The 16764-nt window shown below is 41.2% G+C and overlaps 1 protein-coding gene and 2 long non-coding RNA genes across 3 annotated transcripts; all 3 read right to left on the reverse strand.

Annotated features, from left to right (window-relative positions):
* Window positions 1-5754: 5754 nt before the first annotated feature.
* On the reverse strand, window positions 5755-7519 carry LOC140591791 (uncharacterized). Its single transcript, XR_011992092.1, has 4 exons — window positions 6701-7519; window positions 6331-6485; window positions 6108-6218; window positions 5755-5926 (listed from the first exon to the last, which is right to left on the reverse strand). It is a non-coding gene; the product is annotated as an uncharacterized lncRNA (long non-coding RNA).
* Window positions 7520-9194: 1675 nt separating this feature from the next.
* LOC140591792 (uncharacterized) lies at window positions 9195-10411 on the reverse strand. The gene is made up of 3 exons (XR_011992093.1): window positions 9886-10411; window positions 9535-9615; window positions 9195-9281 (listed from the first exon to the last, which is right to left on the reverse strand). It is a non-coding gene; the product is annotated as an uncharacterized lncRNA (long non-coding RNA).
* A 494-nt stretch (window positions 10412-10905) lies between these two features.
* LOC140591833 (uncharacterized) lies at window positions 10906-13015 on the reverse strand. The gene is made up of 6 exons (XM_072713268.1): window positions 12087-13015; window positions 11690-11829; window positions 11382-11586; window positions 11235-11275; window positions 10945-11056; window positions 10906-10910 (listed from the first exon to the last, which is right to left on the reverse strand). Exons 1-6 carry the CDS (start codon window positions 12985-12987, stop codon window positions 10906-10908), a joined length of 1404 nt encoding a protein of 467 aa, XP_072569369.1. The 5' UTR covers window positions 12988-13015.
* Between the last annotated feature and the right edge of the window lie 3749 nt (window positions 13016-16764).

The raw sequence follows: 16764 nt of genomic DNA on the forward strand, positions 1-16764 counted from the left end.
ACAGGTCCAAAACTTTTAACTAGAGACACAATATTTAAGTAGAGGCATACCCAAGCGAAACAAGAGAAAGTGTGAAACAAGCACAACTACTTTAGCCCAAGTTTTTAAAAATGAGAAAAAGCCGTAATCAGTTTAACAGTTTTATTTCAATGTCAAAGAGAAAAAAAAACACTTCACCAAAGGCGAAGATCCATCCATAGCGGCTCTGGGTCCCGTCAGCGTAGCACAAAGCTAGCGTGATCTAGGCTGCCATTATCCAAGGAGCAGGGCCAGGCGCGTGCCACCCGTTTGAACAATGCGGGCGAAATAACTGCCTTATGGGATGCGAAGCTTGCGCATGCGCAGTGACGCAGACGCGCCTTTCAAAATGGCGGCGGCAGCAACACACGCGAAAGATCGATCTCCTGTATTTTCTTAGTTTTATTCTAAACAAGATGCCCCGATTTCATTTAAATACATTTAATAGCTGTAGGAACTAGTGAGCGGTATTTAGCAACATGCTATGTTAGAATAATGCCATCAAACGTGTCTGTTAAGCATATCACAGCGGACATACACGGAGGAAACATGGGGTAGAATCAAACAGGCCACAGGCTTTGAGATAGGCTGGCTCCCCAAGCTATTGCCCCCATTTAGCCCGAATGTCATAGACCTCCCCCCCCCCCCACATCCTGACAAAGATGTATTTAGTTGTATTTTGTTATCAGGGTGATCGTCCGTTCGCAGGCCACTTTGGCCATGTGGTGTAGTCATAAACCGTCGCGGATGTTTACCCGAAACCGGGGCATCAAACAAAGAATAAGGATTCCTTAGACAACCCATTTCAAAATATGGCAGCAACAAACGGAGTGCCCAGTTATTTCAAATAAACCATGACCTTTTTTTTAAAGTATTGAAGCACTTTTCTACCAATGTGAATAATAAACATTTTAGACAAAAAAAATCAACGAATAACGCTGGTAATTCGTTGTCAAAATGAGCGTACGGCATTAGCCCAGAAGAGGGGTGGCAATTTGCATATGTGAAAGCCTATGTGAATGAGACACAGGTCCAAAACTTTTAACTAGAGACACAATATTTAAGTAGAGGCATACCCAAGCGAAACAAGAGAAAGTGTGAAACAAGCACAACTACTTTAGCCCAAGTTTTTAAAAATGAGAAAAAGCCGTAATCAGTTTAACAGTTTTATTTCAATGTCAAAGAGAAAAAAAAACACTTCACCAAAGGCGAAGATCCATCCATAGCGGCTCTGGGTCCCGTCAGCGTAGCACAAAGCTAGCGTGATCTAGGCTGCCATTATCCAAGGAGCAGGGCCAGGCGCGTGCCACCCGTTTGAACAATGCGGGCGAAATAACTGCCTTATGGGATGCGAAGCTTGCGCATGCGCAGTGACGCAGACGCGCCTTTCAAAATGGCGGCGGCAGCAACACACGCGAAAGATCGATCTCCTGTATTTTCTTAGTTTTATTCTAAACAAGATGCCCCGATTTCATTTAAATACATTTAATAGCTGTAGGAACTAGTGAGCGGTATTTAGCAACATGCTATGTTAGAATAATGCCATCAAACGTGTCTGTTAAGCATATCACAGCGGACATACACGGAGGAAACATGGGGTAGAATCAAACAGGCCACAGGCTTTGAGATAGGCTGGCTCCCCAAGCTATTGCCCCCATTTAGCCCGAATGTCATAGACCTCCCCCCCCCCCACATCCTGACAAAGATGTATTTAGTTGTATTTTGTTATCAGGGTGATCGTCCGTTCGCAGGCCACTTTGGCCATGTGGTGTAGTCATAAACCGTCGCGGATGTTTACCCGAAACCGGGGCATCAAACAAAGAATAAGGATTCCTTAGACAACCCATTTCAAAATATGGCAGCAACAAACGGAGTGCCCAGTTATTTCAAATAAACCATGACCTTTTTTTTAAAGTATTGAAGCACTTTTCTACCAATGTGAATAATAAACATTTTAGACAAAAAAAATCAACGAATAACGCTGGTAATTCGTTGTCAAAATGAGCGTACGGCATTAGCCCAGAAGAGGGGTGGCAATTTGCATATGTGAAAGCCTATGTGAATGAGACACAGGTCCAAAACTTTTAACTAGAGACACAATATTTAAGTAGAGGCATACCCAAGCGAAACAAGAGAAAGTGTGAAACAAGCACAACTACTTTAGCCCAAGTTTTTAAAAATGAGAAAAAGCCGTAATCAGTTTAACAGTTTTATTTCAATGTCAAAGAGAAAAAAAAACACTTCACCAAAGGCGAAGATCCATCCATAGCGGCTCTGGGTCCCGTCAGCGTAGCACAAAGCTAGCGTGATCTAGGCTGCCATTATCCAAGGAGCAGGGCCAGGCGCGTGCCACCCGTTTGAACAATGCGGGCGAAATAACTGCCTTATGGGATGCGAAGCTTGCGCATGCGCAGTGACGCAGACGCGCCTTTCAAAATGGCGGCGGCAGCAACACACGCGAAAGATCGATCTCCTGTATTTTCTTAGTTTTATTCTAAACAAGATGCCCCGATTTCATTTAAATACATTTAATAGCTGTAGGAACTAGTGAGCGGTATTTAGCAACATGCTATGTTAGAATAATGCCATCAAACGTGTCTGTTAAGCATATCACAGCGGACATACACGGAGGAAACATGGGGTAGAATCAAACAGGCCACAGGCTTTGAGATAGGCTGGCTCCCCAAGCTATTGCCCCCATTTAGCCCGAATGTCATAGACCTGCCCCGCCCCACATCCTGACAAAGATGTATTTAGTTGTATTTTGTTATCAGGGTGATCGTCCGTTCGCAGGCCACTTTGGCCATGTGGTGTAGTCATAAACCGTCGCGGATGTTTACCCGAAACCGGGGCATCAAACAAAGAATAAGGATTCCTTAGACAACCCATTTCAAAATATGGCAGCAACAAACGGAGTGCCCAGTTATTTCAAATAAACCATGACCTTTTTTTAAAGTATTGAAGCACTTTTCTACCAATGTGAATAATAAACATTTTAGACAAAAAAAATCAACGAATAACGCTGGCAATTCGTTGTCAAAATGAGCGTACGGCATTAGCCCAGAAGAGGGGTGGCAATTTGCATATGTGAAAGCCTATGTGAATGAGACACAGGTCCCAAACTTTTAACTAGAGACACAATATTTAAGTAGAGGCATACCCAAGCGAAACAAGAGAAAGTGTGAAACAAGCACAACTATTTTAGCGGTGAGGGTAAAATGCGGACCGTTTACAAACAGCGGATTCCGTGTTTAATAGTGTTGAGGCAATGTTTTCTAGCCATTTAAGAAAGGCAGCAAAGGTTTTTTTTTTATACCTTTAAACATTAACAAAAACCGCTAATGTCTTTTCTTTAAAATTTTCAAGTCTATTTCTGTCTGGTTTTTCGCGATAAGTTGCGTGAACGCCTGAGTTAGTGTGTTTTTGGGGCTTGGATACACATCGAGGTCCTGACAGAAATAATTATGTCTGCTTTCACAAACCTAAAGTTAAACTTTAAAGCCCATCGGCGTGTGTGTGTGTGTGTGTGTGTGTGCTTGTGCACATGAGCACAAGCACATGGTTCAATGTAACTGTAGCAGCTTATTCCATTCATTCATTGTGCACATACACACATACACTCACCTAAAGGATTATTAGGAACACCATACTAATATGGTGTTTGACCCCCTTTCGCCTTCAGAACTGCCTTAATTCTACGTGGCATTGATTCAACAAGGTGCTGAAAGCATTCTTTAGAAATGTTGGCCCATATTGATAGGATAGCATCTTGCAGTTGATGGAGATTTGTGGGATGCACATCCAGGGCACGAAGCTCCCGTTCCAACACATCCCGAAGATGCTCTATTGGGTTGAGATCTGGTGACTGTTGGGGCCATTGTAGTACAGTGAACTCACTGTCATGTTCAAGAAATCAATTTGAAATGATTCGAGCTTTGTGACATGGTGCATTATCCTGCTGGAAGTAGCCATCAGAGGATGGGTACATGGTGGTCATAAAGGGATGGACATGGTCAGAAACAATGCTCAGGTAGGCCGTGGCATTTAAACGATGCCCAATTGGCACTAAGGGGCCTAAAGTGTGCCAAGAAAACATCCCCCACACCATTACACCACCACCAGCAGCCTGCACAGTGGTAACAAGGCATGATGGATCCATGTTCTCATTCTGTTTACGCCAAATTCTGACTCTACCATTTGAATGTCTCAACAGAAATCGAGACTCATCAGACCAGGCAACATTTTTCCAGTCTTCAACTGTCCAATTTTGGTGAGCTCGTGCAAATTGTAGCCTCTTTTTCCTATTTGTAGTGGAGATGAGTGGTACCCGGTGGGGTCTTCTGCTGTTGTAGCCCATCCGCCTCAAGGTTGTGCGTGTTGTGGCTTCACAAATGCTTTGCTGCATACCTCGGTTGTAACGAGTGGTTATTTCAGCCAAAGTTGCTCTTCTATCAGCTTGAATCAGTCGGACCATTCTCCTCTGACCTCTAGCATCAACAAGGCATTTTCGCCCAACGGGACTGCCGCATACTGGATGTTTTTCCCTTTGCACACCATTCTTTGTAAACCCTAGAAATGGTTGTGCGTGAAAATCCCAGTAACTGAGCAGATTGTGAAATACTCAGACCGGCCCGTCTGGCACCAACAACTATGCCACGCTCAAAATTGCTTAAATCACCTTTCTTTCCCATTCTGACATTCAGTTTGGAGTTCAGGAGATTGTCTTGACCAGGACCACACCCCTAAATGCATTGAAGCAACTGCCATGTGATTGGTTGATTAGATAATTGCATTAATGAGAAATTGAACAGGTGTTCCTAATAATCCTTTAGGTGAGCATATATGCTATGTCTAGATCTCCTGGGGAAATCAAGAGTGTTGCCCACAAACATTGTTCAGCTTTTGGCCTAACATGGTCCTTGCGTGTTTTAAAGTTGCGTGAAGTGGAGTGAGGAGCATTCTGAACATCAAACTATTTTAAGATAAATTGTCTGTAACAGGAAATTTAGTTTCTCAATTTATTTCTTATATATTATTTTGTTAATTATTGAGTTCAAAGTTTTGTAGTAAATGGTGATATTGTCATCAATTTGGTGATAATGCGAGCCAAACATTTCTCGAAAATGACATTTGCATACAGTAAGTAAAACATTCTGAAATCATATTTCTATTTTATTCTGCTGCTGCTTACATGTTTACATCTCTGTCTCTCTCGCTCTCTCTCTCCAGGACAGTGAAAGTAGGACTATTTACCCTTGTTTATGTAGCTGTAGGATGGCCATAATATAGTTTCAATCCGATATCGATGTAATGCTTGTCTGTGATGATTGGTTAACATATTGATTGGTGTATTAATATAGCCGGAAAGTAATAAAACCCATTGCAATCAAGTATACAGTGCCTTATAAAAGTATTCAGTTATCATAATTTTACTCAATTACAAAGGATAGTTAAACGTTTTCCAAATGAGCATTTTATTGCATTTCCAAAGGCACTGTAACTTATTTCTGTGCCAACATTAAAATTAAATAAACTTATGATTTAATGTCGATATGAGATGACAAATTATTCACAAATGATACAGAGGTGCCACTCATTTCCACATACAGTAACTCATCACAATTGGGTGCCACTGTGCTTTTTAATGAAAAGCTGATAAAACTTAAAATGTGGTTCGGTCATGTGTGTAGTCTGTGTGTAGACAAGGAAACAGAGGCATAGTAGCTGTTATTTTTTTATTCCAAAGTCATCCAATTTGCTATTTTCCTTACATACCCACCCATTCACTCACTCACTCACTGACCCACCCACCCATTCACACACCCAAGTCTTCCGTAAGGTGTTTGCAGAACTCGCTGCAGAACCCAGGCTGTGTGAAGTTCCCCTCGTCTTCCACGCCCAATGTAGCCTATGGGACAATAAATAATAAGCAAGCATACTTAGTATCAAAACAGAGCAACAATGTTTTTCATTGCATACTTTCAAGAAAATATTCAGGACCTGACACACAATAAATTGTTCTGGTGACTTTCTTTTTGCAACCACTGACTTCAGCAACAATTGTCAACATTCTTACACAGTATGCATACCTGGTAAGCTGTTCTTATAAGTCTCTAGACAGTGCTGGCAGCATTCCAGGCGATACAATCGTCGGAATTGTGCTTGATAGGCCGCACTGTACAGTTTCCATGGGACTACACCTGTAGGTTTCAAATTTAAGAATGATTCATTAGAGTAAAATCCCTTGTTAATGGGAATACAAACATCCTAACTCAAAGGGTATTCAAATATCATAATATGTTTTATACCTACTGTCAAGCCACTGAAAATGCGCTCGGGCACGGAATGTTTCCCTTCCGACTAAGTCCCAAAAAAAGGTGACAAACAAGTGACAGCTTTAAAAAAGCTTTGTCACCCTCGAACAGGACTACTTCTAAAAGGATATCCTCCAGGACGTCGAGGGGGATCTGTGAAAGAAATCATACAAGCACGCAAATATTATTTTACAATAGTTCTGTAATATAACAAAAACAGACAAAAATAGCATGACTTCTACATTCCAACTCCAACTGCTTAAAATGAAGCTCATTGTTTTCACATTTTTGTAGGGTACAGCACAGTAAGCACAGAGAAAAAAAGAGAAAAACAGCAGGTTCAGCTGTAAGATCAGCTACATAAATACCTGTTCAATGGAGATGGAACCCATTCCTCCTCCTCTACCATCTGTGCTTTCAACACATTGAATTTTCCTAAAAGAAATTATATTGTCACAACTATTGTAAAACTATGACATATTGTAATGGTATCACATAGAGTTGACTCCACCTGAGGGCACAGGTGTAAAACAATTTGATCACGTTGGGCACCAGACCTGGAAAAAGGCAGTCATGATACTACCAGCTTGTCAGACTGAAAGGCTTATATGCATATGGGTCAGAACAATGCATCAGAGTGATAAATATTACAGCATCAACTTTGTAAGGTGTATCAATCCCCACTAGGGTTGTAACGGTATACCGGTATGGCGGTTTATTGTGATATTGACATGTACGATTATCATATCATGCACATTTGCCTATCCGCGGTTTGGAAAAAAAAAAAGAAACCAGATCTCACCTGCGCTGCTGTGTATATGCAACTTCTTTCCGCTTTACTGCTTAGACTCCACCCATAAATGCACAGCGGCGAAAATGTCCGATAGTGGCTGCAAATTCTAATCTCTATTTCCCGCCGAAAAAAAAATTAAAATCTGCAGTATGGGAATATTTTGGGTATCCGAAAAATGATCGTGGGGTGGATATCCAGTTTGCAAGAAATGTGGACGAACAGTGGCCGCAAAAGGAGGAAATACGTCGAACATGTTCTCCCATATTCGCGAACACCATCCCTCCGTGAAGATAAAGGTAAGTTCCATTTATAACTTAAAGCCGTATTATTTCTGTGATGCAGAGGGAATCCCGGAATCCAGTCATGTAATTGGAGTCAATTACAGTATAATTCAGATGCCACGTAAAATGTCCGATTTGATAGATAGATGGATGAATAAATCAAAATATAGCTGTGCAGCAAATTAAATCGCGATGTGCGTCTGTGAATATACAGCGCAAAAAGGCTGCCGCTTGCTCATTAACCAACTACCCCCCCCCCCCCCCCCACACACACACACACACACACACACACACAGCGGCACAGATGATTATTTTGTCCTCCAGGTTCGTGTGCCGCCCCCCATAGAATCCCTCCCGGCGCCCTCCCAACTTCATCCCTTATCGTCTCCGCTCGCCCATCCTCTAGAAAAACGCTTTATTTAGATTATTTTTGTTTTCCTCCAAGTTCGTGTGCCGCCCCCCACGTGACATGAAAAAGTGCCGCCCCGGGCGGCTGCCCCGTTCGCCCATGCCTAAAACCGCCACTGCATGATGGTCATGGTTTTTAAAGCGTCTGCTGTCTCATTCACTATGTGAAGACGTGAACACATGAACATATCCAGAGCTACTCTCAAGAGAACACTTAATGATCATTTTATAATTTTATTTAAAAGAATAATCATCAAATACACTAACTGAAAACTCATAGGTGTTTAGTACAAGTGGACACATTCTCTCACCTCAGCGGTCAAGATTGAGCCCTGAAAATCTCAACATGCTTACATTTCTTCATCATAATCTGACCTGAAAAAAAGCAAAGAAATGCATGCTGCTATGATAATCTCAGGAAAATATTAACAAACATGACCCTGCACATATTGCTCTCCCATATATGCTGTTAAAGAGGAAGGACAGTTTGATTTATTCTTGTCTAATATAAAGAGAAATAACTTATTCCTTATTTTGTTCAAATGGGAGATGCGCAGCTTTATTTTATTTATTTTTCCCCCAAAAGTTAGACTCATACTTCCATAAGTTTTTTTTATTTTCATTAAAAAAAAGTTTGTTACAATAAACCATGTTCATCCAAAAACCATATCTCTTTTTATTCATTTAAGGGTCATTGTAGCTGATGATTATACTAATAATAATGATAGTTTAATACCGTATACCACGAAACCGTGATATTTTCTGAGACGATTATCATACCGTGAAAATCTCATACCGTTACAACCCTAATCCCCACCTTCAGATCAGATCACTAAGACCAATTAATCTGACTCCATTAAATTATGCTGCTGTTTGTAATAGGGTCAGTGGTGGCCTAATGGATAGGGAAGTGCACTTGTAATCGAAAGGTGCCACTGAAGTACCCTGAGCAAGGTACCACCCCCAAGCACTGCTCTCCTCTGCAATGTCATGGTGTCATATAGGTTAAATGCAGAGTACACATTTTGTTGTTGTGCACTGTGTGCTGTGGTGTGTCAATGACAACTAATCACTTCACTTATATGCCATGCACTACGAGGCATCACAGAAAATATTTAAAAAGTATGACACAAAAGGAATTGTATTACTGATTAATGAATAGTTTGTTTCCAAGTTATAAATAATATAATAACCGATACATTAGATGTTAAAAGTTATAACACCCATAAACAATGACAACTGTATTACATGAAATGGTTGCCAATTGTTAAATGGTTTCCAAATTTGCGACTAAGAGAGCCCATGCGGCAATCAATCAAATGAGTCAATCAATATATAAACAAACAAACAAATACGGAGGAACAAAACATAAAACATGCACCTCTGAGTCTCTGATTTCCGATCGGGCACTTGTGTGCTCCAGATGTGGTAGTCCCCAGCAGTCATCACTGCACACTGGTAGATCTCCTGTCATACATATCAGACCATGCATGAAAATATTAACCAAATAAGTGTTTCACCACATTTCTGTGATACTGAGCCATCTTATGAAGCATATAACACTTTCTTAGGGTGGCTGAAGGTTGGTATACATTTAGCTGCAGATCAAGTACCCACTGCAAACATACATAAGTATACATATTCTAAAAAACATGGATGTGTTAAGGTTTTTATTAAGTTGTACAACCAGGCCCTCAAAAAATATATATTGTCTTCATACCAGGGGATGCTGCAGTTGTCATACCATGAGCTGGTGCTGCTGTTGTTGTTTGTGCTTGTTCGGCTGGTGCTTCAGCTGGTGCTGCAAAAAAGCACATTTTAAACCAAATGATTTAGAATGAGTTAAATCGGTTGTACTGCATGCATTTCTCATCAACGCTATGCTGTCTAGCATTTCTGACAGATTTGTAAGTTATAGCTTTATGATCTTTCAAATTGCAAAATAAACATGAGGAATCACCTACAATTAAAAGACAAATATAACTTCACGGCACCGGACAGCAAAATTACATAAACATGACATAAACATGACATTACCACTAATAATTTAGAATGAGGGTGGAATACATACCCAAAACTGTCTGACCATTGGAATTTAACTGTATGTCCACTCCTTTGCCCAATCTCTTCTTCATGCTTTCTATGGTTCTTGAATTTCTAGCATTGTTGTAGTGACACAAAATATTTCGCATCAAAAAGACATGCGATGAGGGAGTCATCATGTTGAGAAAATGATTGTTTTTCCTCATTCCAGCAAAGAGCTGTTCAGCACACGGGCTGTTGATCCAACCACGTAACTCTGGGACCAGTTCCACCTTTCGCAAGACATCCCTGGCATCTTTTGAGTTTGCCTCATGAAATCTATCATAAAGAGCATAATGCTCAGACGATCCAGTTATAGGGTGGCCATTTTCATCAGGAACTGGCTTCTTGGTGACTAGCCATGGCAAGCTCACTTTTATCTGTCCAGTAGTGGCACATCTGATGTTATCTTCAGTAGGCTCAAGTAACCTACCCCCATGAGGTTTGAAGGGTAATGATTCTGGATCTCTTAGGTTGGTATGTGTTGCCAACCCTCTCGCAAAATCATATAATACAATGTTTGGAAAATGTTTCATCGACAATAAAAGGTCAGCAAAGTCCCGGGGGCTCTCAGCCCTTATGTTGAACTTAACACCATACACCACAGCACAAGGACAGGTGACCACAGCCCATCCACCTGTTTAAGGAAACTGTAAATCAGAGTGCAACCATTCCAAGTAATGAAACTAAGAACTGTCTGTAAAAACGGTCTCTCAGTAATAGAACACAACTTACCAGAAGCTCCCCAGATCTGTGAAAACACCTTATCATAACTCGCTCTGTTCTTCATTTCTTGTTGAAGTCTCGTTACCAGGTCCATCCGTGAGCCTTTGGGGTCTATGCCACACTGTCGGCACAGAGCACGCACAGCTTCCATCTATAATGAACATTAGTATAGTTGGTCTGGCGTGGTTCAAAAACACACATCTTTGACAAAACTGACAAAAATTGACTTAAGTTCAGTACCTTGAGCTTAAGAAGTTCATCAGTCAGTCGGTCCTCTGTGAGGTTAAACTCAGATTCCTCCTTTGCACTACAAGCAGAATACACTTCTTTGTATTCAGTGTTGAGTACAACATCCCTATCTCTTGTGTGAGGACCAATCCACGGAGCCCAACTATGGTAACTGGGATGGACGACAAATGGGTTTGACTTGTTGCCTTTAAATGATGTTAGAAAATATTATTAACATAACAGTACATTATTCCACGATAAACAAAGTAAATGCTAGAATACTGTCATCCCACCTAGAACATTGTGCGGACTGTACTTACTTGGGACCAACCCACGGCTGATCATTTCAAGGGAAACCATCTCCCAGAAATTTTCAACACTTACCTTTCCATCAAAAGTCTGAGATGGTTCCTCAATGCTGCTCACTAAGGAAAGCAAGACTTAAGTAAGCATGTTCCAAACAGTCATAGCTGGATATGTGGTGCTTGAAACAATGTAAGACTAAGAAAATGAATAAATGTGTTCACTTACCAGGCATGCTAAAAACGCCCTTCTCATGAAGGTCCATCACAACAGATACTGGATGATAACCACACGATACACAAGCATATGTGTAACCGAGGTCTGACAGTGCTTCAAAGCTTAAATAAGCCTGCAGGACCCTTTCCCTGGATGGATAGGTTTTACCAGAGGTCTTCTCCAACACATCCATGGCACTCCCTACTGCCTGATGAGTCTGTGAAATTGATGTATGACATTTAAAGGCTTTACAATATATTATTTTGATAAAGTATTCGTAATTGTTTTAAATGATTAAAACAACAGAACATGGTTCCTACCTGAAGTGTATTGCGTAGAAAATGGCACATGTATATGGACAGAAGTGTGTGGTCATCGAAATTGTGGACACCATCAGTCCACTCCTGGTATCGATATGCCATACCACACCTGTAGCACCATTTTCTGTACACTGAAATTCCTAATGGACACAAGCACCAGTAAATGTTACACATTTATCTTTCACCATTTTACACTGTGACATGTCTCTATACTTTGCACAGTACTAAAAGCCAGTGTATGAAATTATCTCAGTAAGCATACAAGTGTGAATTGCTGGGAAGGAGGCTAAGCTGCTGATAGTGGAAGTCATGGCTACACTGACATTTACAGTACATGTAGTGAGTAATGAAATGTTAAAATATCGATAATAAATATTTAAATAAAGAGAGAACATACCTTCTATGACATCAGTGATTGTTAGGATTTTAGCCTTAGATGTAATCAGCACAGGTTCGCTTAGAGGAGTGGGCTCTAAACATTCTGAGCAAAAGGTTTCTGATGGTATGAAGTGCACAGGGAAATGAATGGTCTTGACCACGTCTGAGGGGAAAATCGCAGGCAGTTTCTTCTTATGAAAAATGTATTGAACCATCCGCGACAGATTTTTGCCTTCAGGTGAGTATGGAGCTCCTTCTTCTAGGTCAAAACTTTCCATGTCAATTGGAAAATGTTCTGTGATGTTCTCCTCCACACTTCTGGTTTTTCTGAAGAGTGCCTGGTCTGTTTCAAATAAATGCCACTTGGCAACATATTTAGGTATGCATGACTGCCTTGGGTTCGCGCAAGGACAATGCCATGAAATGATTTTAGAATTGTACCTTACCACCACTCTGCCAAGCCGGCTGTAATAGGAGATAGTTGACTCGTATACAGAAATGTGCTTTTTGTAGGGGGGTCCACACACAGTCACCAGACAGGACAACGGGACTCCTGCATCATTTGCTTCTCTCTGACGTACCAAACACCTTTCCTTTTTGTCTTCCCCAAACCACTTGTCATGTACCATCACCTGCAAAACATCCTCTGTAAGTGATGGAGTGTCCATTCTGGCTGGAGGGCAGTACACGAGGGACTGAATGTGGTGGCACTCAAATGGACGAAGGTTTGACCTCTCTGCAAACTCTGCATTAATTCTGCAGATATCCAGCTCACACATTGTTTTTTGTTCAGGACCCCATGTCCTTTTAATGACACGTACTGGTGTGCTGGGTGCTATAAAAGACTTTGCTACTGCAAACACTCCATTTGTGTAATCAACACACTGAGCACTGAGGTGGTTCTGTGCCGTAATGTCCATTTTGATGGGAGTGTGACGTCTTCGAAGATGTATCCGTAGGTTCCGTCTATTAAGGATTAGGCCACAGCTAGTACACTTCACTGTTTTCTGCTTTCTTTGGGTGAGAGGGTGGTAGTGCTGGTGCTGCTGAGGAGCCAGGATCAGAGGAACATGAAGAAAGTGAGGGGTGGAGGATGGGGACTGGGGGAGGGGGACATGCAGCTTCAGAAGCAGTAAAGGAGGGAGCAGGAGAGGCGGGAGGTGACTGATGCGCTTCCGTTGTGGTTGGCTTGGTTTCACTGATGCATTGGGATACATGATGTTTAAACTGGTCTTTGCGTATTATTGTTTGGCTGCAATAAAGACAATGAAAGTGTCCTGTGGGTCTGCAATAATTGTTGCATTTGCTGATGAAGAAACCTGCAAGACGGCAACATGAAGACCAAAGCTATCAACAGAAAAGAAAGGTATACACAGAACGGGACTGGGGGAGTGAGGTCAGGAGTAGCTGATCAGAAAGTTACAGTGTCAAACAAAACACAAACATAGGTAAATTAGCTTACCAATATTCACATGACTTCAGGGACTCCCACTAAGGAACTCCACATCATTTTGTCTATCTTGATTGTAAGAAGTGCATTCTACATTTAAGCATGTGTATGTTTTAAAACCACCAAAATCAATAGACCAATAAACATCATTAGGAATTACCTCTATGCTGTACTGCATGTCTCACGTGGCTCTGAATGTGTGTTGTAAATTTGAATTGTTGGTCAGTTGCATAAGTGCAGCATGGGCATCTGAACACACCGTCTAGGCAAAACCTTGTTGCATCAGGACTGGCCTGTAAATGCGTTGGATGCTTTAAAACATAAACAATAAAACATTGTGTAAACTTACTGTTACTCTGAGGTGCACGCTCATTCTAACAACATAACATGCATGCAGAAGTAATGCAGCTTGTAAGGTTATCAGGCTGTGATATCGATAAAATATCTTATAGAGCATTCATATCATCAGCATTAACTTGAGTATCCTGAGCATCATAATATAGCCTAAACATCTGCATAATTAACAATCATAATATACTATTTTTACATAAATACCATTGAGGTTGTTGGTGTAATTTAATAATATATCGGTCACATACTCCATAACTCTTAATAAAACAATTCGGTCATCATAATCAGAAAAACTCAAAAGCACCTGTCGTAGTCTGTTTTCTACATATGCATTTGTGATAAATATTTTGCAATATTGTCATATAATTTTTAGGACATAAGGCCCAGACCTGCGGTCCCTGAAACAAAAGAGAAACAACCTAGCAGCAAAACGTACCGTCTGCGTTTTCTAGTGTTACGCCCTAAAACAAAACATATATACATGATTTATTTATTCAAATTTCATTTTAGTCTATTCAATGTGTTACCCTTCTCATGTTCTGAATCTAAGGGCATTTCAAGTCCGGAAATTTTAACTAGAGACACAATATTTAAGTAGAGGCATACCCAAGCGAAACAAGAGAAAGTGTGAAACAAGCACAACTACTTTAGCCCAAGTTTTTAAAAATGAGAAAAAGCCGTAATCAGTTTAACAGTTTTATTTCAATGTCAAAGAGAAAAAAAACACTTCACCAAAGGCGAAGATCCATCCATAGCGGCTCTGGGTCCCGTCAGTGTAGCACAAAGCTAGCGTGATCTAGGCTGCCATTATCCAAGGAGCAGGGCCAGGCGCGTGCCACCCGTTTGAACAATGCGGGCGAAATAACTGCCTTATGGGATGCGAAGCTTGCGCATGCGCAGTGACGCAGACGCGCCTTTCAAAATGGCGGCGGCAGCAACACACGCGAAAGATCGATCTCCTGTATTTTCTTAGTTTTATTCTAAACAAGATGCCCCGATTTCATTTAAATACATTTAATAGCTGTAGGAACTAGTGAGCGGTATTTAGCAACATGCTATGTTAGAATAATGCCATCAAACGTGTCTGTTAAGCATATCACAGCGGACATACACGGAGGAAACATGGGGTAGAATCAAACAGGCCACAGGCTTTGAGATAGGCTGGCTCCCCAAGCTATTGCCCCCATTTAGCCCGAATGTCATAGACCTCCCCCCCCCCCACATCCTGACAAAGATGTATTTAGTTGTATTTTGTTATCAGGGTGATCGTCCGTTCGCAGGCCACTTTGGCCATGTGGTGTAGTCATAAACCGTCGCGGATGTTTACCCGAAACCGGGGCATCAAACAAAGAATAAGGATTCCTTAGACAACCCATTTCAAAATATGGCAGCAACAAACGGAGTGCCCAGTTATTTCAAATAAACCATGACCTTTTTTTTAAAGTATTGAAGCACTTTTCTACCAATGTGAATAATAAACATTTTAGACAAAAAAAATCAACGAATAACGCTGGTAATTCGTTGTCAAAATGAGCGTACGGCATTAGCCCAGAAGAGGGGTGGCAATTTGCATATGTGAAAGCCTATGTGAATGAGACACAGGTCCAAAACTTTTAACTAGAGACACAATATTTAAGTAGAGGCATACCCAAGCGAAACAAGAGAAAGTGTGAAACAAGCACAACTACTTTAGCCCAAGTTTTTAAAAATGAGAAAAAGCCGTAATCAGTTTAACAGTTTTATTTCAATGTCAAAGAGAAAAAAAAACACTTCACCAAAGGCGAAGATCCATCCATAGCGGCTCTGGGTCCCGTCAGCGTAGCACAAAGCTAGCGTGATCTAGGCTGCCATTATCCAAGGAGCAGGGCCAGGCGCGTGCCACCCGTTTGAACAATGCGGGCGAAATAACTGCCTTATGGGATGCGAAGCTTGCGCATGCGCAGTGACGCAGACGCGCCTTTCAAAATGGCGGCGGCAGCAACACACGCGAAAGATCGATCTCCTGTATTTTCTTAGTTTTATTCTAAACAAGATGCCCCGATTTCATTTAAATACATTTAATAGCTGTAGGAACTAGTGAGCGGTATTTAGCAACATGCTATGTTAGAATAATGCCATCAAACGTGTCTGTTAAGCATATCACAGCGGACATACACGGAGGAAACATGGGGTAGAATCAAACAGGCCACAGGCTTTGAGATAGGCTGGCTCCCCAAGCTATTGCCCCCATTTAGCCCGAATGTCATAGACCTCTCCCCCCCCACATCCTGACAAAGATGTATTTAGTTGTATTTTGTTATCAGGGTGATCGTCCGTTCGCAGGCCACTTTGGCCATGTGGTGTAGTCATAAACCGTCGCGGATGTTTACCCGAAACCGGGGCATCAAACAAAGAATAAGGATTCCTTAGACAACCCATTTCAAAATATGGCAGCAACAAACGGAGTGCCCAGTTATTTCAAATAAACCATGACCTTTTTTTTAAAGTATTGAAGCACTTTTCTTTCTACCAATGTGAATAATAAACATTTTAGACAAAAAAAATCAACGAATAACGCTGGTAATTCGTTGTCAAAATGAGCGTACGGCATTAGCCCAGAAGAGGGGTGGCAATTTGCATATGTGAAAGCCTATGTGAATGAGACACAGGTCCAAAACTTTTAACTAGAGACACAATATTTAAGTAGAGGCATACCCAAGCGAAACAAGAGAAAGTGTGAAACAAGCACAACTACTTTAGCCCAAGTTTTTAAAAATGAGAAAAAGCCGTAATCAGTTTAACAGTTTTATTTCAATGTCAAAGAGAAAAAAAAACACTTCACCAAAGACGAAGATCCATCCATAGCGGCTCTGGGTCCCGTCAGTGTAGCACAAAGCTAGCGTGATCTAGGCTGCCA

Source organism: Paramormyrops kingsleyae, chromosome 6 (assembly GCF_048594095.1).
Source record: "Paramormyrops kingsleyae isolate MSU_618 chromosome 6, PKINGS_0.4, whole genome shotgun sequence".
In the NCBI taxonomy this organism is placed as follows: Eukaryota; Metazoa; Chordata; class Actinopteri; order Osteoglossiformes; family Mormyridae; genus Paramormyrops; species Paramormyrops kingsleyae.